The 25,143-nt window shown below is 35.0% G+C and overlaps 1 protein-coding gene across 1 annotated transcript in view; it reads left to right on the top strand.

Moving 5' to 3' along the window:
* The first annotated feature begins 4,205 nt into the window (after positions 1-4,205).
* The window catches only part of atg7 (ATG7 autophagy related 7 homolog (S. cerevisiae)), a 67,911-nt gene continuing 46,973 nt past the window's right edge, over positions 4,206-25,143 (top strand). Inside the window, exons 1-14 of the mRNA XM_055027543.1 lie at positions 4,206-4,677; positions 5,823-6,029; positions 6,170-6,224; positions 8,762-8,879; positions 9,032-9,109; positions 9,231-9,347; positions 10,598-10,744; positions 11,022-11,110; positions 14,335-14,456; positions 15,297-15,387; positions 16,177-16,321; positions 17,209-17,367; positions 21,411-21,605; positions 23,579-23,824. Coding sequence (XP_054883518.1) covers positions 5,858-6,029; positions 6,170-6,224; positions 8,762-8,879; positions 9,032-9,109; positions 9,231-9,347; positions 10,598-10,744; positions 11,022-11,110; positions 14,335-14,456; positions 15,297-15,387; positions 16,177-16,321; positions 17,209-17,367; positions 21,411-21,605; positions 23,579-23,824 — 1,734 coding nt within the window. The 5' untranslated portion in view covers positions 4,206-4,677; positions 5,823-5,857. The remainder of the gene's footprint in view (positions 4,678-5,822; positions 6,030-6,169; positions 6,225-8,761; positions 8,880-9,031; positions 9,110-9,230; positions 9,348-10,597; positions 10,745-11,021; positions 11,111-14,334; positions 14,457-15,296; positions 15,388-16,176; positions 16,322-17,208; positions 17,368-21,410; positions 21,606-23,578; positions 23,825-25,143) is intronic.

The raw sequence follows: 25,143 nt of genomic DNA, 5'->3' as shown, positions 1-25,143 counted from the left end.
TTAAATATTTATTATGTAGTTGACAGAAAATTCACACCTGACATTGATAAAAAATCCAAGTAATACACAAATACAAAGAAATCAGAGCAAATCAATCCACAAATAAAGACATGGGGGGAAATGGCAGTAACATGTAATATGTTTTGAATAAGGTTTGCAAAAAAAAGAAAAACGCATAGAAAGTCAAGAAACCAGCAAAACTCTGTAGAAAGCCTCCCTGTTACCTACTGTAAATCATATTCAGCCAAATTAATATTAACTGTTCAGCTATAAAAAAAAAAAAGTTCTCTTTACTAAAGTATTGTAGGATAAGACAATTAAAAACTCCAAATGTTGCGAATCATACAAATGCCAGGGCCATGTCGGTACTTCTAATCCTCTGAATGTTTCAGTGAATGCCATTTGAGCAATAAACTAAAAGAAGGAAGAATTTAAATTCACCATAAAACTGACAATGGCCACGTATATCCTTTATAAGATTTCTGACAGATGAATCAAAAGAAGAAATTCCAATTTTCTCGCTTCATTAAACCTTTGAATTCACTTGTTTGGGGCACAGTCCTTACAACTGCGGTTCTTGATTATGAGCTGAAGATTAAATGAGTGGATTTCCAACCAGCACACTTGTCTCAAACACATAGTCAGGAAACTCTTAACTGGTTTCAGAAAAAGAAAGTGAAACTTCTACAATTGCCTGGCTTGATTCCAATTAGAAAGAACTGAAGGAGTGCATAGAACCTTTAAAGTTGATGGCAGTTGTGTAGAAGAATGGGTCGAAATCACACTTAAGGATTACTTGTGATTGATACCTAAATGCAGATGTTATCAAGAAAGATGTTTCTGCAAAGTTAAGTAACTGTGTTCAATACTTACAGTGGCATTCCTGTTTTGTACACACAAGGTCATTTAGGGAGTAATTAGCTTTGATTTTTATGTGTGAGGATTGCTCTGATTATTGAGCAATCCACACATTACATTGTGTCCAGAGGTCAAGTTAAATATTGACTATAAAGCTATTGTGTTTAACTTAGATTATAAATGTAACAAAATCAACTCTTTAATAGAAACAGATGCTCACTAATTGATATGCAAAACATGGGTCAAAAAAGGACACGTTTATTTTCTGTTATTTCAATTTTCTTTGCTCTGACTTTTAAAATATGCTAATTTACATTCCAATTGCTGGGAGACATTTTAATTTTGACATGACATTTATCCCTAACCCACATAGTTATTTCTATTTTCCTTTTTATATTATGTAAAACAAATTTTGTTGATACTACCTTATGGCTATATACATGTATAAAAATGATGATTTAAAACAAATGCATAATGTGATAATAATTGGTTACGAATATTCACTGAAAGCAGACTATTAAAATTTGAAATTCTTTTATGTCAAACATTCATCTCTAGAACATAAAATAAAAGACATGTTTTCCATTAATGGATAAAAAACAAATAAATATATTCATTTAAAGCTAAGTAATGAAACTACTATAATACTGACCGACAGTAAGTATTTTTTGAAAAGATAAAGAATATAAACACTGAGCTTTCTTAATTTTAAGAAAGGGTTAAAACAGTGCTAACTCATGTAGTTATAGTTGGGCTGTGGCATGTTTGTCCAATAAGCAGATAAAAAATAGCAACCGGAAAATAAAAAACAACTGTTAAAATAGGACAAGCCACATTTTCGGCCAAATCTGATGTCAGAATCAAAGAAACTGTACTCACCAAACACAACAGTAAGCATTTAATGACAACAGAGCCTCTCTCTACTGGGAAATTTCTTTCTACGTCTATTTTTTTTTTAATGATGTTATGTAGCACCTTCTCCCTTATCATTATCCAAAGTGTAAAATATATTATTGCACAGCCCTGTGGGAAAAAGCAACCATGAATGTGTGATTTATGCAATATAACTTGTAATTTTCTCAGAGATGCAGCTACATATAAAATTCAAACAAATATATCCGAACCTGACAATTTAGAGCAGGATAGTACTAAGCTGGAAAAATAGTGTTTACTTGGACAGGCAGGTGTATAAAATAAAACATCCATAAGGCGTAATCTGAGGTCGAAACATTTACAGTAAAGTCAAAGTCTCCTCATCAGGTTTTATTCGCTCCAGATACTATCATTGTAAACACAGAGCAAAGAACATGAATTCTTAATGAATGGTTTAATAATGCATCTAATTATGGAACAATTATTCCCCAACACCCGCCTCTGTAAGACTTGTAAGAGGCATCTCCATCGAGCGACAGTGAAGCACGAAGCAAACAGAAAAGGCAAGGATCCCTGTATGTGTCTATGTTTTTGTCAGATGCTTATGAAGTCCTATCTTTTCTATCAGTTAGTGTAAACTCTGTGGCATAGTTCATTTACTGTTTTATGGCTATTTTGAAGTCCAAAAACCTAGAACATATGCACAAAAGAAATATTTTCTTTAGCAGTGACGTGTTTTGTGGTGAGCGTCCACACAGGCCATGACGGTTTAATGCATCTTTTTGTTTTATTTGAATCTATTATTCCTGCCAATTCCAATTTTTTCTGAAGCATTGCAAAAGTGGTCTTTAGCACTTAGACAACACTTCTGTTCATTTTTCAGCCCTATTTTTAGCAGATAAAATGACTTTTTCATGTCATTTACGTTTTCTTTTTCTGCATGTATTCAATAGATTTTAAGTCTTTAGGCTGAATTACAGTTGTAGTTTTGGAAGTTTGTGGTGAGCGTGGATGAGCTGAGCAAGCACCTGTAGACTGGATAGGTTGTTTTTGACACCTGGGGAAAATTTTATTTCAATTGTTGTGGATTTAAAAATATTTTTGTCAAATATTGGTAATGCATACTATTTTTTTTTACCCACGCTTCCCAGTCAAATCACACAGCAATGTACTTATGTGTGGGCTACAAACCAAAACCTGACAAACACCCCTACAGGGCCCTGCACAGCCCAGAATACTAATAAAGTAATGCATACAACATTATCAGTTACTGCATGTGACACTGCAAGCACCCACTTGATACAAGGGCATCTGTTGGTATTTAATTTTTACTGTATAAATTGTAGGGTGAAGATGGCTACTTGACAGAGATTTTTCTCCCCAGACACGACCTGCCTGCACAGTTTGCAGTTTAATGCTTTTCTCTCTTATGTTTCACCAGCTTTCAGCTCAGCCTTTGTGTTCACCATACAACCGCTCATTAAAGTATCAGTCAGACAGGATTCAACCTTAGTGGAGAACATTTCTTTTGAGTCATAAGTAAAAGAAAACATCTTTTTAATAGCTAATTTTTTTATCACGGGAATGTGGAGAATGTGCATTGACAGTGTTTCTAAATGACCTAACCTGGTTTTTGATATTTATTAAGTGCTTCAGCTTTTCCTAATTGACAGCACTGACAGTATGGTGCTTATGTTAGTCCCATTGGGCTAAAAAGGTCAACATTTTTCTGACAAGTTATATTTTACACCTGTGACATTTTACAGATATTACACCTAATGAAAACATAACACACAAGTGACAGTTACGTTAGTTTGGGACCAGCTGCAGGATTCCTTCAGCTGGGACTGGATTTATTAAATTTTTCTCCTCAGAATGCGAACATAACACCACATTTCAAAATCTGTTAGGAATGTAATTGAATGGCCAATATGTATAACTAATCTACAAAAATCAGCTAGATGATGAAATGCTTTTAGGTTTGTAATTTTTTTCTAGCATGTATATTTTCAAGCAAATTCTAATATGTTGTGACATTTTGTTAAGCCCAATGTTATTCAGTAGTAGGAAGATTCAGGTTTGAAATAATCTCAACATGTTCTGCCTGGAAAGGATATTCCTCTTTTGAAATGGCCAAGCCAGAATCAAGACTCAGTCTCCTAAGCAATGTGTGCAGGAAGGTAAAAATTAGGGCAATGGCAAAGAGGTCTTCCGAACTCAAAGACTTGCAGCTCATTATGAAAGATAAGTCATGAAGATAAAATGGGAATCATAGAGTTTAATAGCTGCAATGTAAATAAAATATATATATTCCCCTTCAAATAAATATAATTTTTTTCATAAGAAAAATATGGTTACGCTTAAATAATAATAGTCAAATGAATCAAAACTAGATTCCTTCAAAACTTTTATTCGTTTGATTGAAGCTATTGTGACGTTTTCCCGGGAAGAAACATTTACAGACGGTCCCTAACTTATTATCACACTCCTCCCTCTGTCTGAGTCGGATCTCTTACTTTCTGCTGACCGCAAAGGTGAAAATAAGATTCATAGATATATTTCTTCATTTTCTTCAAAGTAAAATAGGGAGCCTGTTTCATAACTGATGTATTTTTTTGAGGCTTTCCCTGCAGAGACTCAACAGTAGAGCTTCTGCCACCAACTGAGTGTTTTAGCAGCCTCTATTTTCACTTCATCTCTCCGTCCGAGATGAAAAGAAACGGCGCCTACAGATTTCTGTCTGTTTTCTCTTGCTTCGTCGTTTGCGTGTTCTTATTCTTGTTCTGGTTCTTCGTCTTTTACTCCATGGTTCTTGCGCCGTAAAACACTGAGGAAGCCGCAAACAGCTAAGCTAAAAGTGACGCGCTGCTTTTACCCACACTGCACCGCTTTATTGACAAATCCTGCGTTCACGTGACCATCTGAAACAGGAAGTAGCAGCTGAGGGTGAGTGCAGCAATTTTGTTTAAAAAATATGTCTTTCGTGGATAAAACTAATCTGAATCATTTGGTTTGTGTTATTTGTGTGCTCTCTAGAAAAGTAACTCTTTGTTTTTCATTGTATATCAGTCACATTTAAGCTGCTTAAAGTGCAACTATCTTCATTAATGAAAGCCTTAACAACTATATGTTTAGGGAAAATATTTATATTTTGTCCGGTCACAGCAATTTTTACGCTATAAAACAAGCTAGTAAAACTTTCTTCTGGTCATACTGTGGATGACTGATTGGTCAAAGTCATATGTTCTGACAACCTGCAACATAAATCTGAAATATGTCAAGGCCCGGTGTGTAGTGCGAGGAAAATTAGGACAAATCTGAATGAGAAAAAGCTTTTCCATGAAATGGAATCTGTTCATTGTCAGTGTTACACAGGGTCAGTCTGTCAAAAAGTATGTTCAAAACTACAAGAAAAAGAAAGATTAAAAAGAGGCATATTTTTATAATTATAATTTTGAATAATTTATGTCAAATTGTCATTTTATTTTAAAACAAAAGCTAATCAGAAAAGTTGACATTTGAAACTTAACATAACCTCTGTGGGAAAACATAGCTAGACATTTACTGTTCATATTTAATTTATTAGTAACCCTCTCAAACCCAAGACTTACAAAAATGCAAAAGAAACAATTTGAGATAAGGTGATTAATATTAAAAATTGGTTTATCTTTGTATGGCTCCAGCACTTCAATTGAACTAAGAAAATGACATTACAGAAAAAAATTATCTGAACAAAGATTTCCTTCTTAAAACTGTAAAGTTTTATTTGTGTGCTATGTTTATCACGTTTGTTTCCTTCCTTTGGTTTTATGTCAAAGCCCCTGAGGTAAATAACTCTTGCTAAAATGAATAATCTTTTATTTGGCAGTACCTGAAGATTATATTAATCCCACTACTTGTATTCCAATTTCTAACAATTCTTCTGCAAAACAAACAATAAATGCAGAAGTGCTTATACACCTACAGTGGCAGCTCTACCAACAATAATGACTTTATGTGTAAATGAATAAATCATGTTGATCAAATACATGATCGTCAATACAGTTTTATCACTCTTTGTTCTTAATAAGTGTTACTGCCTTCTCCTTCAGTTTAGTGTTTGTAGAAATTGGTCATTGAAGTCCTGATGGCGTCTGACATCAGTGGAGCATCATTATCCTCTGAAGACCTCAAGCTGCAGTTTGCACCCTTCAGCAGTGCGTTGGAGGCAGGCTTCTGGCACCAGCTCACCCAGAAGAAGCTCAATGATTACAGACTGGACGAGAGCCCCAAGTGCATCAAAGGATATTATTATAATGGTGAGGGGTAATGTTACATCATGGGACTTTAATAAGGAAAGACTGTTTATTCACTGAAACACTGAATAAACAGTTCATCATTGTTGTGTTTATCACGCAACAATTGAAATGAAGTTTTTGATCTGTGTTAAACCTGACAGGGGACCCTGTCGGCTTGCCAACTCGACTGACTTTAGAGTTCAGCGCCTTTGATGTGTAAGTGATGCACTCTTGTTTTTTTGTTTTTTTTTAAACGATCTTAGGTAGTTATTTTATATTGTATTTTTAATACACCAAATGCGTTAATCTCCAGTGGTATCATAATGGTGAGTTCATTAAAGCTTGCAATTTGGCTAACAAAAATTTAAAAGGACAAAATGAGGAAATACAATGTTAGCAATACACAATTGATTTTTTTTTATTTTTGAGTTTTTACTTTTGTGAACCAGTGTTATCAAGTCAATTAGAATCCTCTAATATGGAAGAGATGAAAAGCTAAGCAGAATGCTATTTTTGAAAGAAAGCTGTAAGATGATTCATTTCACATCCTTATAGAGAACTCATCAAAAATGTGGAAGAAAGTTTTCTGATCACGTTACTACATGCAAACTCATTATGTAAAAAAATACAAACAGTGTACCTCATCTTTTACACACCCTTCCCACAGTGAAACATTATCATAGCACCATAGTGTTGTGGGGGGGTGTTATTTAGGCACAGTCCATAAAGTGAGTCAGCATTGGTTGTAAGAAAGATGGAGGTAATTTTGAAAGGAAACCTATTAGGGGCTGTAAAAGACTTCAGACTGGTGTGGATGTTCACATTGCAGCTGCACAATAAAACAGTGTTGATCAAAACTTGTTTATACTATTGGTGAGCATTTTAGAAGAAAAAAAAAATATTTCCTGGTAGAATACAATCTTTATGTATTTCCCCTTTATTAGTCTATAAGTGTAAACTTATGCATATTTAAACTGAAGACCCCAACAATAACAATAAAAACAGAATTTATTTCTTACATTCTATATTATTATCACACAGATATTTTTGTCAGGGAACCAAGCAGTGGGACTTGTATGGATGGAATATTTGGACTTAAAATTGTACCAAGTGTTACCTTGTTATATAGAAACAGCCTTGACCTTGATGAAACAATGGCTTTTCTTGAAAATGAGACTCTCTTCTTGCAGCTCCCATGAGTCACCATCGAAATCCCAGGTCTTGTTGACACACTTTCTCTGTTAATTTGCATTGCTACAAGATTGTAAATGTCTTTATTGGTTTGCTTAAAGCATAAAGTTTATCGTCTGAGGTCCAAAACTGTCAGTCAATTTACTAAAAAGGATTGAACAAGTGCCACATGTTCCAGTCTGTAGATGCTGATACTTTTCCTCTCATTTCAAGTAGCTGTGTTTCACCTTCACCCTCTTATCAGCTAAAGAAAGGCTCTTGGCTGTCATGCTGGGTGATTCAAGTGTCTCCATGTGTAGTGGGACTCGACACACCTTCTACACTAGTCACATGTGGCCAAACAGACCTTCGTCCTTGGGTTTTCAGCAAGCTACTCTTCAGCATGAGCATTTTGCACCAATAAAATGCTGTGGGGCATTAGAATTTTATACTCTTTCAAATTTACGAGGAGAATGACAAGCAAAAAAGCAAACAAAAGTCTTTCTTTATAATAACAGTTGAGAAAAAGGATTGAACTGCCTATCCTCACCGAATCTGGGTTGTCACTTTGGGGAACAACACTCTCCTCCACTCGATGCACAACAGCACTTTGAGTGGGAAGCTGGAGATGGAGAGAAGAATAGCATGCAGGTGCCGAAGGAAAATGAGTGTTCAAATCACAGATGAGAAGGAAGGAACTAATCAGTTGCCTGAAACAAACCTCATTAAACACACACAGAAATGCGCTGTTACTCTCTCAGCCAATGAGTTGGGCTCACCTGTAACTCGTTAAAGCACAAATGGGGTCGAGAGAGGAAAGGAGAAAGATCCAAGAATACACACGAGGTTGAACGTGTTGACACATTATGTTGATGGAATAACACTACACTATAACGCAAGAATGTTTATATTCAGTGCTCCGACAATGTATGTTTTTTATATAAGAAAAGGAAAAAAAAAGAGTTTGTTTACCTTTTTCTTAGTTCTTGAAACATTAAAACTGTTTGCTCAGATCATTTTAAAGCAGTAAAATATTTCAACATGAGCTATTGGTGTGCATATCTGTTTTCTACTCTTTAATGTTCGTTCAGTTGTCATAAAGATGGTTCATTTATCAATAATTGATTTATGACTGATTTGGAAAAGCAATAAAGGGATACAGTGACTATATCTAGGGATTGTTATAGTCACTGTACTTCACTTTCTGTCTGATAAATTTAATTTACCTAATAAATACTTGGCCTTTGGTGGCACTCATAGAACAATAACATATTTTGTTTGGAGGTGTCAGTTGATCTGTGCTATAAAAAACAAAAAGAGAAAGTCATGACAAAAGTAATTTACTCCTATCTGATGCAGCAGAACGTTGTGAATTACCCACTCCTGATCCCCATACACATGCACTCTTCAAAATGGTAATGCATCAAAAGCAACACACTTACTTCAAAGGTGTGACATGACTTAATTTTCTCGCACTGAGACCCCATAATGCATCAGCATAAAGTGAAAGTCTTTTCTTGTTGACACGTTCCTTTTCTTTCTGATCACTTGCTTTAATTCAACAATTTAATTCTTCTTGTTAGTGATGGTCCCACTCCGGCTCGTTGTTGTCCAACTCTTGGTATGCTGTATAACACCAACACACTCGATGCCTTTAAGGCTGTTGATAAAAAGGCTCTGCTGGAGAAAGAGGCCAAAGAGGTAAAGGGTGTCCTTAAGGAATCTTCACATACACAAATATCCTTTAAGATGCATTCATGTGGATTTAATGTCTGTGAAAAACATGTTAGAGATGGTCACAAAGTTGAGCTGGGAAATGAAAAAAGAAGATTGAAAAATTGTTTCCTGTGTAGATATGGGAGGCCATTCAGTCTGGAGCTGCACTGAAGAACCCTTCTGTCCTCTGCAGATTCATTCTACTGACCTTTGCAGTATGTGTTTTATAAATAATCATAAAACATTTCTTATTTTCATATATCTGTGATTTTCAGTTTTTGTTTTTTGACATGGACATCTTTATTATTTTGATGTCCCTCTGACATCTCTTTGCAGGACCTCAAGAAATATCATTTCTACTACTGGTTTTGTTTCCCGGCACTTTGTTTCCCAGAAGGATTGAAAATTATTCAGCCTCCTGTTATCCTGGGGGGAGTTTTCTCTCCAAAGCAGGTTGGCCTTTTTAAATTATTATTCAATGAATAAAATATCTTCCATTTTTTATTTTAAGTTATAATGTAGCATCATTATTTCTCCTTTTCTAAAAATGTAACTTTTAGGCTAAATTTTTGTTCAAATTGGAGAAAAATATTTCTGACAGTTCTAAATATTCTATTGTGAAATATATTTTTTGTAATTAGATAAAAAATGATACCACACCCAGTGCTGAGCATGTTTTACTTGCATATTGGAAAACAATTGAAATTTTTCTGAGTAGTTAGGCTAACTCTTATTAGCAATAAAAGTCATAAAAAAGTATTTGTCAACATTTTAAGATTTGAGATTGTATAAGTGTGTTACACTTTCAATATGATTTAAACAGTCAAAATTAGGCTTTTTATTTCTGTAGCTTGTAGGTTTTAAAGAAACAGTCATATTAGGTTTAGGAATTTGATGATTCGGTTGTCTCCTACTTTCCAAGTCAGACCCCAAACTTCGGCAGACATAAGAATTTTTTTCTGTCTTTGAACTTTGATTTTCTGTTTTTAAATCAAACGCACAATTTTAAAAGCTTTTTTTCCCACTATGTTTTGCCATTGGACAATAACATGGTTAATATAAAAAATATTGCACAATATTAAAAAGTCATGTGATATTACTGAGGAAACTTGTGATGATTCCACTTGTAGTTCTAGTTGTTATCTGTGTTGGGTAGGGGCATCTACTGCAATGTGTTAAACCCTGGATATTACATTGTCATGCAAAATGTTATCTTGTTTGGAATAAACAGTTTTAGGAGGCAAGTTTTGGCTTCCAAAATCAAATTTTTCTGTATTAAAAATGCACAAACCAATATGTATTTGAGGCTTAGTAGCAGGTATTTAAATGTTTGTGGCATGTATTAACTTCTACACTCACAGAATATTATTTTGAATATTTTGTAGCAGAAAAATAAGTTGCCTATGAGCATGCTTCTCTAACCAATCACAGATGACAGATGTCTTTTTTAAGGAAGGGAACATTTTCTAACTCTTGTTGGTGGTTATTAATGTTTTAGCTGATAAGTAGCTTGAAAATATGGAATGTTTTAATATTTATTTGCATGAAAATTTCTTAATTAAATGCAGTAGTGGCAGTTTAGGAACTAGACAAATTACTATCTTTTTAAATATAAAAGTAAATTTAACTAGTAAACATGCTGCATTTTGTATCTGTTGATAATATGTAAATATTTAACTCTTGTGCTGTAATTTCTCTGTCAGATTTCAGCCCTGCAGGAGGCCTATGATGGCCTCTGCATGAAGAGAGGGATCACTGCAGTTCCTTTTTTCCTGATGAAATACACTGATGACGCTGTTCAGATGGCTCTACTTGAGGAGTGGGAGGCATTTCTTACTGATACTAAGAAGGTATTTTTGTAAAAACATTATATTATGCAAATCCATAAATTAATTGATTTCCGAAATGTTTTCTAAGACGGATATATATCACTTATTTCTTATTATTAGTATTGATTTAAAGAGTTTTAAGACATTTTGTGGGGTATACATAGGGCCATCAAATGACATTTCAAACTGTCTTCAAAAGGGACTGTTCCTGTCTTTTTTTTTTTTATTTTTTCACAAAATCAAATACAGAGATGCACAGTAATCTGGGAGACTAATCACTTTTCTTTGATTTTTCCAGATAACTGTGGGCGTCTACGATCCGTGTACTCTGTCTCAACATCCTGGCTGGCCTCTGAGAAACCTCCTGGTCCTTCTGGCCAAGCAGGGGTAAAAAGAAAAACGTTTTTATGTGTGTGTGCGTGTGTTAATGCAGAGAAAAGATGAGGAAATAATAATGTGTGTTGAAAAAGTCATGAAATAGTGAATTTCAAGAAGTGTTAGTGCATGATGAAATGTTTGATGCGCATGACAAGATATTTCAATTAACTGCGATTCTTGACTTTCACTTTTATTTATAATGCATCTGAATTGAAAAGCTGCTGGATACTCTTCAGATTTAATAAAATACTGCAGCATAAATTTCAAGCAGAGTTGTTGTAAAAAAATATTTTTGATTGAACATTTTAGGAAATTTTTTGAAGATAATATTCTTAACAATCCTCAAGGAAAGTTGGTGCAGGTTGTTTGATTTGTGCCAGACATTTAGTACATGAGTTCTGGGTGGAGCAGGATAAAATATTTACCGAAAGATCAGGGAAGAGGCAATAAAGGTGTCCAGTGAAGGAACTATATATGTGTTATATCACAAACAGAAACTTTGCTCTTATTTTGCGACTAACTGTAAGAAGGTCTGTCTGAATGTTTCAAAGTGTAAGTTGAAAATTTGAAGCAATAAGATGAATGGGTTCACACTGAATAAAGTAGACTTCAAAGAACTTCTGAAACATAAAAATGAAAGACTGTGTCTGCCCACTGATGTGGACTGCAAGAAAATTAATTAAATGTTTCAAAGGGTCTGTTTTGAAAACATAGCTTGGTAGTGACTCAGGCAGCTGAGTGGATTATTCACTTACAGCAGAGTGGGTAGTTTAAATCTCGACCTCTTGGGACTATTTTGCCTGAGACTGCGTCTAATGGCGGGATGAAGCCACTGAAGATTAAGGGTGGTTTGAGGTGCTCTATATTAATTAAGCAACATTACTTTGTGGTTCATGACAACAGTAGGACTAATATTGACAGCAGAATTAATGTTTCTCCCATTAATGTGTTTATTAACACACCAGTTTCTAAAAATAATAATGAATGTTTTGGAAGGTTATTTTTTTCTTTTTTTGTTTAAATCACAAATCATATTTTATTCTATATCTCCTAATTCCAGAGATTGCTTCTAAGCTTTATGTGCACATTTAATCAAATTTAAAAGTACAGTAACCAAAAAAATAGTATAAATTAAAGAAGATGTTCTTCACCATATAAGCAATATATTATAGAAATTTTTCATTTTTTAAAACACAAACAGTTGATCACAGTTGAGGGCAAATGATCAAAGCAATCTGCAGGTGTTGCAGTGCCGTAAAAAATACCTGTAACAAAGAGCAATTGTTTATTGTCAAAGCACTTTGATTAGACCGCTCAAAAACTTTATTTCGTTCAAGCAGAAACCTGCGGGGCTGCTGGCTTTACATGGAACCATGCTGAATACTGTGAAATAATTGAACAAAATATTTTTCAAAATATTATGACTTTTTCCAAGTGCAGTTATTATGCTTATTCTTTATTCTGAAAATAAGTTTATTCAAGATCAAATCATTTTTGCACTATATTTCAACATACTACATTAATTATTTTTTACATGAGATACTTTTAACTTTTTACTTATTTACTGAATCTCTCTTAAAAGGACAAACCATTCCACTTTAACTTTTTGTGCTTTATTTTCTACAGCGGTGTATCAGAAAATTTCCCATTATCTTCAGATATTACTGTGTTGAGGAGTACACCAGGTACAAAAATTAGCTAACAGTATGTGCAAAACGTTTTTAAAGAATTGAACATTTTGTATTTGGTTTCCCTCCTCAGTAGAATGAAAACAGTATTACAGAGGCTGTTTTCCTCCAGTCACAGATGTCCTTCTGAAGGTGTTGGCACCAGTTTGTGAGGCTGCTGAAATCTGTTTCACAGGTGGCCGAGATGAATTAGTTGAACCCGGCTATCAGTAGTCACAGGTGGCTGACCTACAAAGGTCCCAGTAATGTTATAATGCCTGAACGTTTCTATTTCTGCTCAAGATGATTCATTTGGCTGTTCCTCTGTCAGTCATCCATGACATTGTAGAGAGACTTAAGAAACATTTAAATGTGAGTCATTTTTTATAAACCTGAAGTATTGCAGGGAAGAAAAGCAGAATAAAGTGATATTCAGTTTGTCTGACCAAATCAGTTTAAACTCTGCTTTATTTATCTTTCGTAGAGCTTTTAAATACAAGTGGAAATGAGTCAATTTGTATCATAATTCCAGTTTAGCAACTTGAATTGTAACAAACTGGTAATGGCATAAAAATGCATAAATGACAACAAGTACAACTGCTGTTATAGTTAATAGTTAATTGTCAATGAACTGTGGCTGCCCTAAAACCACGAAGACCATTTAGCAAATAAACATAATTTTGGTCATTCTTACTGACCTGAATTGAAGAAGTTTGGTCTTATTTTAGGTCTTCAGTCAGTAGGGGAAAAATGTGTTTCTATTTTTATTGTTTTATTCTGTGTATGTAAACTTCTGGTTTCAACTGAGATGTGCTTTTAGAGAGAACCTAAAGTACATCCCTGTATCAATTAATTTAAAAGCTTTCGGTGGTTGAAACTGAATATAATGACAGCAAAGAAAAATAATATGAACTTACAAATGGGCAGATATAAAGATAGTGCTAATTTAAAAAATATAATATTAATATATTTTCTTGTATAAATAAGTATACTGTATGAATCAATAATTTAATGGGTTATTTGTAACTACTTTAAAATAGTGATGGGTTTTTCAGAACACTATAAAACTTGTTCTTTGGCTCAAGTTGCCTTCATTTGAAAGTGCTAAGACAGGAAAGTAGGTAAAGAGAGAGAGACGGAAGATGTGCAGCAAAGGTCACCAGGAATCAAACCTGCATCAGCCGCGTCAAGCACAAAGGTCTCCTTGTGTAGATTGTGCTTAACCCCTTTTTTATTGCTTAAAGCAGAAACTCCCATCGAGCTTAGCCTCATCATGTAAAAACCTAGTAGTTTCCATGCAGGCAGAGGGAGTTATTATCTCATCAAAACATCCCTCTGCACGACTGCACTGTCAAACAAAAACTATTTGATTAATTGTGGAAAAGTAGCCGCAACGTCTCTAGGATTTGCCTTTTTGGTTTTTACGGAGAAATCCGAGGCATTTTGGACTACTTCATTAAAGTAGTGCAAGGTCTGTGTTGGTTTTACACCAACAGTGAGAGAGGCAATAAGGGTTAACTTTTATTTATCTCTTTAATCAATGAGTCATGTTCTTGTGTGTGTCAGGGGCTCTAAACTGGACGTGGTGGAAGTGCTGTGTTTCAGAGACCAAACTCTGCAGGGAAACCGATCCATCCAGCACAGTGTCCTCTTCCAAGTCAAGCTACCTGAGCTTCCCAATAACTCAGGTAATGCTGATGTCTTTGCTCACCTCTGTTTTTTTTTTTTGTTTTTTTTTACACATAACTGTCTATGCCAAGTGTTTGTCTCTTTGGTGTTAATGCAATCCAAGTTTTGGTTCTCATTTCTCTGAGAGACTACTCATTTCAATCTAATCTCAGAGCATTTCTGTTATCCTTTTGTCTACCGAATTAGGAGTGAAAACAATTTAAATGGTAATGGTGGCATTGGAAGAGGAGTTGCGCTGTGATCTGGAAAAGGCTTATGTTAAGTTTCAACGAGGCGTCTTTGTTTCCCTCTCCCTTTTCCGACAGCACATCACAGCTTTTAATTAAGTCACTGTGAATGTGTTCAAGCAACCAATATGAGTACATCTGCATATTTGGTGGCTTTTTGAAAAGATAAACAAATCCACCTTGTTCTGATTTTTTTAAAATATGCAACAAAAATAAATGTTGCTGTCATATAGACCATAAAATAAAGGGGAAAAAAGTCACATATTTATTGCTGTAATTATATTCAAGAAAGCTGATTGAAGATAAAGTAATTTCATTGCTTCCCATGTTAATTAATCTATTTGCTTATTTTACGCTATAGCACATGGTACCATAGCAACCATTGCAGTAAATTATGAGTATTGTTGCACTAAGTGTAATGAAGGGGGCTGCAGAGACCAACAAATTACCACATTATTGCTTTTTAGTGTCCAACAGTTTAATAGAATAAATCAATCGTCAATGTTCAAAGTCCTAAAATAAATTTTAATGCATAAGTTTCATTGATTATGAAAATTGATTGCAATGTTTGGCTGAATTGGTTTTTAAAAGTTTTGTGTATTATTATCTTAGTGTGTCTTAAAAGTGTTGGATGGGAGAAAAATCCAAAGGGAGCATTGGGACCACGAATGGTCAACCTGAGTGAATGCATGGATCCTAAAAGGTAAAACTTTTGGAAATCTGGTACTGTTTATTGCTACTGACATTTATAATTGCACCAAAATCTTTTCAACCCCTTCTGCATCTAATCTTGTTTGACTAAATGTACAAAGAGTTGAGAACAAACTTATCTTAATGCATATCTTTGTAGCCCATTTAATTGTTGAAACATCTGAATTTCCTCCCTGAAGAACAATAATGAATATTTCTATTCTACTCTGATCAAATCAAACTCACAGTTAGCTAAACATGACTAATATCACAGGTGATTGTATCAAATTAAAAACAAAATGTCACTTTTAATGACTGCTGTTTCAAAGTCAATCTTCTTCCTGACAACCATTCTTCAGTACTGTTATTATGATTCAAAGTGAGATTCCAGCTTCTGACATCATTCCTTGGTAATCTTGGGGAAAGGCCTCCTGTTCATTAATATTCTTGAGTTAGGTGCTATTACCATCTTTTCCCTTAACAACAAACTTGATGAAACTCTTCACCAAAAGTCCCTAAGCCCACATATTATGTTTTCAAACATATCGTTGTATGAATATTTATTTGTTCTGGGATTGAAAATTTTGGGGTCTCTTGTTGTGACTGAAATTGTTGTGACCATAAAATGCCTGTAATGTTGATTCTGTTCAACTTTTCAACGTGTTCTTCTGTGATAGTTTATTGCAAACACCTGAATGATTTTTAATTTAGTTAAGAAAGCTAATTCACAGTGGGAAGTTTAATAATTTCAGGTGTAATCAGAAACTGAAGGCATTTGGTTTTTTCATACTGCTTCCTGCAGACTTGCAGAGTCATCAGTGGACCTGAACCTTAAGCTAATGAGATGGAGGCTGGTTCCTTCTTTGGACTTGGACAAAGTGGTCAACACAAAGTGTCTCCTTCTTGGTGCTGGGACTCTGGGCTGCAATGTTGCCAGGACTCTCATGGTGAGATGGAAGGATGAAAGATTGAGCCATCATTTGGCAAAAATAAAATAATCCAAATGAACATAGAGTGCGCACTCTACTTCTTTCTCTAACTCTGACACAAATAGAAACACATGCTTATCAATACACTCCTTATTCTCCATTTATTTGGTAAAACATAGAGTGAACCCAACCTTTTTGCATGGTCTCCTTTTACCAGGGACTAATTTGGAATAATACTGCAACATTTTGTTGTAAGATACGAACAAACATTGATGAAGGACTTGAGTGGCATCTAATTAATTTTCTGTTTTTATTTCAAACCCGACTCCCATCTCACATGCAGCTAATTCATTATTTGAACCGAGCAAAATCTGAACAGAACATAATTATATTATTTATCCTAATAAATAATATAATTCTAATTGTATAATTTCTATTAAATCATTGAACACTGGAAATGATTTGTCTCTTGATGGTGATTCACATCCGATTTGTAGTTTAAAAAATTCAGAATGAAAACAAATTACAGATTACAGCACTTCCAAATTCAGATTATTTCACATCAGAGGTTGAAAGTACGCATGGCTAAAAACAGCAACGTTTTAGCGTGCCTTGCTGATATTTGCTGAAAGTTTCTCTCTCTCTTGCGGAATGAACCAGAGATATTTCTCAACATGTGATAGAAAGTTCCCTTTTAATAGCTTCTTCTTCACTTTAAACACCTTTCTGATATTGACTGTATTTAACTCTGAGTCTCCTATGTTGTCAACACAAACAGAACTTGATATGGTGCAAAAAAGTTTGTAAAATTATATTTTAATGTGGAAATTAAAGTTCACTGAAGCCTGACAGAAAGTCCTGTTTTCTGATGAAAGGATGAACTGTGTGTCTCTGTCCTTCTCTAGGGCTGGGGAGTCCGACACATCACGTTTGTTGACAACGCCAAGATCTCGTACTCCAATCCGGTTCGACAGCCACTTTATGAGTTCGAAGACTGCCTCGGAGGAGGGAAATCAAAAGCTACAGCAGCTGTTGACCGTCTTACTAAAATCTTTCCGGGTGTGGTGAGTAAAACAGTGAAGATCCATGCCTCGGTTATAACGCTACGGTCAGCGTTCGTGAAATCTTAAACAAATGAAAATATTTGTCATCTCGTAATTTTAGTAATTAGGAGTCTTTTTTTAAGCTCGTTCTACAAAAGGCTGTTGCATAGAGCAAATTATTGGATAGTGTAGTAATTTAAATTTCTCCCTTGTTGAATGATCATATCTGAAGTGTCCAAAATGAGGAGAAAATGAGAAGCCGTTTTATCTCCATATTAATGGACCAGTTTCATTACTTTAGTAATTAATGACTGGCTCCACTTGGTGAGATATTTTGGTTAGATTAGCAAATGAAGAGGCAGCCAATAACTCAAAGACTGGCTCAGATTGAGTGCGATCGAGCTCACTCATTGTTAAGCTTCTTGGAATTGCGTGGACCATATGCATATTTATACATTTTAATTATCTCTGTACACCTTTGTGCATTTTACAAGTTTGGTGATTGTAAACTGTGTTCCTAATAAAGCGGCTAATGCCCCATTTTCTGTTGTTATGCAATACATATTATCTGGCCTCAAAAATGTTCTTGTGTGTTCTTCTGACATGTGGCTGAAATAATTTAATGCATAGAAGCCACAAACACCACATGTAGGTCAATTATCTAACAGCATTAACTGTGTTTTTTCTGATATTAGACTCTCATTATTAAGCAAAACTCTGAAAATCTGTTTAGATAAGAATGTTGTCATTCTCTTAATTTGTGAATTCAGACTCAGTTTTTTAAGTAAAATCTTCTTTGAGTTTTTAATCTTCCCAAATTTGAATGTCTCGTCATCTGTCTGCAAATTGTCTGAAATTACGCTGAACTCTGGCCTGCACCTCGTTTGTATTGCAGTCACGACTGCGCAATTGTTTTTGCCAGTAATGAGATACAGTGGTCTGAGATAATAATGTCACCTGTGATGTGCTTTGTAAAATGCACACACAAGCTGGTGTCGCCCCATCATGTTTATTTCCAAGTCTCTGTCCTTTTTTAATTTTCTTTTTCTCCTCTTCTTCTGGGAAAAAGAATACAAAACGAGCAAAACAACTGCTTGTTTTCAGGCACAGCAGCTGAATCCATGTGTTCCCCTTTTAAGGGTTTCTTCCTTCCTTTTCTTTTTTTTTTCAATGGGTTATTTTTCTGCAAATATGTGAGCATCAGGTGCTGAAGGCACAGAACTCCAGTAATTGAAGTGAGAAAATCTGGATCAGAAAAGGTCTTGGTGTCGAAGGGAGCAGCAGGTTTTATATTTTCACTATGGTTAAAAAATGTCAGGGTAGCTGGTGGAATTGCCAGTATTTTATGGTTTGGTTGTCGGAGAAATCTTGACTCATAAAGTCTTCGCTATAAGCGTTTTCTATACTGAAATTTCATTTTCTTTCTTGGCTGCAGGCTAGTGATATTTATTGGGGTTATTGGAATGTGATTACTATCTATACAGTGTGAACTCACCACCCGACTGCTTAGCAACACTTACGTCAAAGTTAAATGTAAATGTAACACTTTGTTAGCAGCTCCCACTCTTGAAGTATGCTAGCCTGTGAAATCTACTGAGTCAGTAAAAGCTGCTTTTCTTTTTAAAATATCTCACCTCATCCTTGCCCTTTTCTGTTTTTCATTTTAAATTACTCTTGACATTTCAATTTGTTTCATGGGGACAAATTCAGACATAGTAATTTAGTGTTTGGCATGAACAATCAGTGACTTTGCTTTTCTCTCTGGGATTTTATTTCCGGTCGAAACTGTTGACTTGTTCAAGCCAACCTAACTAACACTCAATGATTTTTTTTCTAAACATTTTGGAGAAATAGATAACAAAGCTTATTTAAATCAACATTTACATTCTCTGGAATAATAAATACCATTTATATAACCACTGCAATATGAAATTTTACCAAAAATGTTATAAAACTGTTTTGATTTTTTTTTTCATCATAATTTTCCAAAGCGGCTAAAAATCCTCAAAATAATAATCAGATTTTTTCATTTTTATTTTATAATTTTGTTTAGAGGTTATGTCAGTGTTGAAATGTTTTAGGTGTTTATTTCAAGAAATCACACATCTAGAATAAACAATTAGAAGCATTGCTCCTGGTTGTAGCAACACAGTGGATTGTCTATATTCATGTCTAAAATAACAAACAAAAATATATGGAACATAATATGGTTAAAGAACAATAAAGGATTTTATCAATGTTTTAGTATGACTTAGGCTTTTTCATACAATATTTCTTAATCTAGAAATATTAGACTGTCTGATCATCAAAAACAGTTTCCTGTGTTCTTGGGATTGTCAAAAATATAGCATTACGCTCTATGTGTTAGAAAAAGAATACATAATCAAAAAAGAATAAGTGGGGCTAAATTGACCAACTTTGTTTGACTTTTGGTAGGAAGTTCTTTCAACTTTTTGTTTCAATCAAACTAAAAAAGCAAAAGCCTCAGATGACGTCTAAAAAACAGGCTCAGGGAGAATTGCAATAAAAAGGTTCACTGGGGGCTGAAAGTACAGCAGCAGGTGGTACCATTGAAGCTTTATGGAGTGCTCTAATTTGCCAAACTACTCGCACTGACTTTTCCACACGAAAAAAATTAACTAAAAGGTAGATCTTGAGTGAAGCACTTTTGCCCTCAGTTATTATTGCCCATTATTCCTACAGTTCTTGGTTTTTCTTTTTACAGTTGCAGTCAGATGTTTACATTCAGTCATATTTGGTGTCAATGTAATTTGGTCTTATAGTGATTTAGTTGAGATGCTTTTTTTTTTTCTCAGGTGGATTGATTATACAACATAAAACTACAGTGACAATGGAAAAGAATTAGATACATGTCTGATTTAATTTATTGTGGTTTTCTTGTAATCTACAAATAGGATCTGATTTTTAAATGATTTGCATGCTCAGTTGCAAACATCATAGTTTGCACCTGTTTGCAGATTAACATCAGCAAGATAACAAGTGAAATCTAGTTAGTGCCTTCATGAAAATCAGGAAGGGCAAAACTGGGAGGAGTAGATGCAAATGTATTAACCTACCACTCATAATGCAATTTATTAAGCCGGAACCACATTGTGAATGCTGATTTGGCGATTATAACTAGCACGTTTGAAAAATGGGTGCAAAAATATCTGCGGTCACTGTGGCAAGAAGGAGGCATCACTACAACAGTAGAAGACATAGCTTGTGAAACATTTTGAAAATTTAAGAAATATTAAATAAAAAACTTAAATTGAAAGATGAGATATATTATCCAACCATGCTAATTTTGTGCTGCAGGATTACCAAATAATCACAGGTTTTGGTTTCAGATAAGAGTCCTTTTCTTGGTTAACTTATTGTTGATCAGTTGAATTATAAACTTGAGTCCACTGTGGATGGTGATTCTGGTGTTATAGTAATTTCCAGTTTATGAGAAACTTGAACCTCTGTGGTCCTGGGTTGTTCCTAAACCTCCTGATGATGGCAGTTTGAGTCTCCTTTCTCATTCAACCTTTATGCTCCTGTAATTTGGAACATACTTCCAAAAAACAGCAAAAGTGCTGAAACAATGAGTTCCTTTTAATCAAAGCTAAAATCCATTTTCTTTGGGTTTTAGCCTTAGGCTCAGTTAATATGAACTTTACGTTTTATGGACTAAAATTAACATTTTAATTCATAGGTTGACTTTTTGTTACTTTCCTTATTATTTCACTGCAATGTACCCCTTTTTTAATTTTATTGTTTTATGTTTTTATCATTTAAAGCACTTGTTACTGAAATATGCCATAGAAATAAAACTTCCTTCCCTTGCCAATTTGCCAAAGACAAGACTATTGCATTTACACGCAGACATGCTGTAAGGAGTCTTCACTTCAGCTTGGATGTCCAAACCTAACAAGGCCATTAATTATGATTTCACTGCTCATTTCCACAGACCACTCACTCTCTAATGTTGGCTATCAAGTACTTGGCCTCTGTTTATACACACAGTCATTTCATCCAAGGCTTAATAAGGTTGTCTCTGCTTTCATTTCCTCTTACAGAGTGCCGAGGGCTACAATATGAGCATCCCAATGCCTGGCCACCCAGTGAATTTCTCTCAGGCTACACTTTCCCAGGCCCAGAAAGATGTGGTGCAGCTGGAGAAGCTCATTTCGGAACACGATGTGGTGTTTTTGCTCATGGACACAAGGGAGAGCCGCTGGTTGCCCACTGTTATAGCTGCCAGCAAGAGAAAGGTAAAAAGGGAACAATGCAGCATGCGAAATTAACTCACACCAGTGGTTTCGGGTTGAAGTTCAGGAGCTCCATTTTATTTTACATACAGACAATGACTGACATAATGACGTGCATCGTCAAAGTGGACACCTGCAATGGAGTTCACTGAGCAAATTATCATAATGCTTTGTGAGGCTTTTTGGCCACTTTAACTCATTAGTGCGTATTTTACATTTGATTGGTGGCTCTCTTCCACCATCCTTGTTACAGGAAACAGCTGTTTGCAGCACATAGGTCTGAGGAAGAGTTGTTCATATTAGACATTATAGAAGGCCTTTTACTATAAGACTTTACACTGCCTTTATGTCAGCAATGGTTCTTAAAATAAAAAACACCACTTGTTGTGAACATGTGAAAATTACATGTGTAAATTATCTAGGTAAATTGACAATAAACCTATTGTATGCAAATTTGCATTAAATGCAACATTGTAATTCCCTGGTTTGATTGCAGCACTTCTATAATCACATTATGCAGTTATTATTCAGGGTTTGTGACCATTACTTGCAGTACATAGATACAGATCTTAGAAGAACAAAGGAAATTGTTACAGTGACAGTCATTACTCTGCTTTTACTTACTTAACACTGAAGTGTGACTCATACTATTCCTTTTTCTTATTATTTACTATAATAAATAATTTTCTTTGAGCATAAAGCCAGGAACTTGTGTTGCTCCTCCTATTTTGCTGCACAGTGAAGTGTTTACTTTGCTGATTAGTTTTTTTAATGGATGGCTCAGCTGAGCAGTCACTGGGCCTTTTGTGAGATGGGGCTGCTTTTTTTAATCAGCTCTTGTTATTAGAGGCAGTGCACATTATGAAGCATTGCTTATGTTGACTAGGTTAACTAATAAGCTCTTTTCTTGTAGTGTTGGTGTTTTAGATGACACTAAAAACCAGATCATTGTAGACATAAGAGAGCACAGACACAGAAAGCATTCACAATAAATTCATGAAGTTGGTCATTAACAGACTGACAGTTGAAGTTAGAGAAATAAACTAATGAGGTGAAGAAGAGACCTAAGTTTTAGAGTTGACAGAGCAGACTTTCTTAAACTTATAGGCCACTATATTAGAGTTACTTTGGTTGCCTTCAATTTTTAATGTGTGTGGGTTTAAACTAAAACATTTGCAGACTGAAAATTACTGAATAGAAACATTAATATCAATGTCTTTTTACACAATTGACCTGTTTTTTTCTTGCCGTGTAGCTTCAGCCTAGACATTATGAACTATCATAACACAAGAGTGAAAACAGAAGGACATTTAAAGTGCAAAGGCTGGAGAATGGTGGGCAGTCATAGTAGAAATGAAGAATGTCCTCTGTAAGCTGCATTGTTCAGATGAATAAAGAATCGGATTTTTGCCACACACCACAGGTTGCAGCAAAAATTGGAATTTTTTCTCTAATATTAAATATCTTAGAAACAGAATATACAAATGATACCAAACCAAAGACCATGTATGTCATGCATTGCTTTTCTAATGTTGATTCTGTTTGACTGCCCTCATCACTCCTCCTAAGAATCATCTGTTAGTGACCTATCAGGTCATCAGAAGTTTTTTTTTTTTACATTTTTATTCTGCCTGTGCAGAACTTGATTGTGCTTGTCTGTCCTCTGTGGTTCTTCAAAACAAATGAGGCAATGAATCTTCACACAGGCCAGAAATTGGATAAGTCATCAATAACATTTTTTTTACCAACTTGGACAATATATAGATCAAAGAATAAAAACATCACAACTAATCCGTTTTCAAATGCTTCCCTGACTTTGTTCAATAAAGTAGAAACAAAATGTTCAATAAATAAGAAACAAGCTTCTTTTAATCCATATTTTAACATTCTAACATACAATATTTGTGTAAAATGTTCTTGTGTTTAAAGAAAAAAAGACTTCTTGATAACCATGTCATCATTTTTTTTCTCCTCAGCTCGTGGTGAATGCTGCTTTGGGCTTCGACACGTTCGTTGTAATGCGACATGGTCTAAAGAAACCTCCCGTCAGTCAAAGTGTTTCGACAGCTGCAGACTCCTCTACTTCCTGTTCCTCTGCTTCCTCATCATCTTCCACTCCGGCTGGAGCTGCGCCCAGTATCCCAGGATCCTCTCTGTTCTCCAACATCCCAGGGCACAAGTTGGGCTGCTACTTCTGCAATGACGTTGTTGCTCCAGGGGATGTGAGAAAAGCTCTTAACTCCATTCAGCCACCTCATAAAACAAACATTTGGCAACAGTGCACATGGTGCCTTGGAAAACTGGTCACACCTCTTGGACGTTTTCACATGTTGTCATGTAATAACCACAAACATCAGTGTATTTAGTCAGTTTTATGCAATAGACAAACACAACCAAAGTGGCATATAGGCCAAACAGGATTGCTAATATTGTTTGGCCTACATGCTTCATCATGAATATGCAAACACCATCACACAGTGTAGTATGTTGATCACAGCACCATGAACTGGTGGTGGTTTTCTTGCACCGCCACCCGGAGTGGTGGTCAGCTTTTATAGGAAGATTACATAATTCCAGGGAAAATCCAGAAGAAAGCCTTTGAGAAGCTGCATAAAGCTTAAAACTTGGATGGAGGTTCGTCTTCCAGCAGGACATTAACCCCAAACAAACAGCCAGAGCTCTGGTGAAATGATTTAGATCAAAATGTTTACATGTGTTTTAAGTAACACAATTGCAATTGTTCTGATGACTCCCTGTACTCCAGCAGCAACATACTTAGGAAAATTATTTATAATTATTTATTCTTACAACTCTTTTATAAATCTGCTGGAGATGGAAAAGACAGATTGAATATTTTTAAACCAAACTGATACACTCCAATAACTAGTTTCAGTGATGATTATTTTTTGCAGTTTCTATATGTCCATCTAATTGTTTCCGCTTGCTTTAAAGAAAAATCACACATTTATTCTTAATATTCTGACCTAAAGTGGACCTAACTCAACTCATATACTTCAGAAAAATCTTACTTTTTCCATCACCCACATCCTGCTTTTATCCTCTGACAGCCTTTGTTTTCACCCTTTTGTCCTGTTTTTACACTCCCTCATTACCTTTTCATATGAGTATTGTTTGAGCTGCGTTCATCAGTTATGAAAGCCTAAAGCCATTTTCTAGAAACCTGCTTTATTCTTCCTTGGCTTCCACAAATACCGCCCCTCAGTCACAGATTACAGTCATATTACCATCAGAATTAGAGCCAACGGGCTCCTTTCACTGAAATTTACATGTAGAAGAGTTTCAGTTTTGGGGAATGAATAGGAAAATTTTTTTAATAATGTATCGCTGATACAAGTCACTTTTGTTTTGTAATCTTCTGGCTGTTATTACAAATATCTCGTTACAGTGACACCGATCAGCCTTCATAAGGAAATGAAACAACCCTCTGGACTCTAACAAGTTTTCCTTTCCATCTATTGCTGATCAACAGCATTTATAGCACAATTATTACTTGATAAAGTGCAATTTTTGTAGACGTAAT

Source organism: Poeciliopsis prolifica, unplaced genomic scaffold (assembly GCF_027474105.1).
Source record: "Poeciliopsis prolifica strain line A6 unplaced genomic scaffold, Auburn_PproV2 SCAFFOLD003, whole genome shotgun sequence".
NCBI classification, from domain to species: domain Eukaryota; kingdom Metazoa; phylum Chordata; class Actinopteri; order Cyprinodontiformes; family Poeciliidae; genus Poeciliopsis; species Poeciliopsis prolifica.
This window is presented reverse-complemented; position numbering and strand designations above follow the sequence as displayed.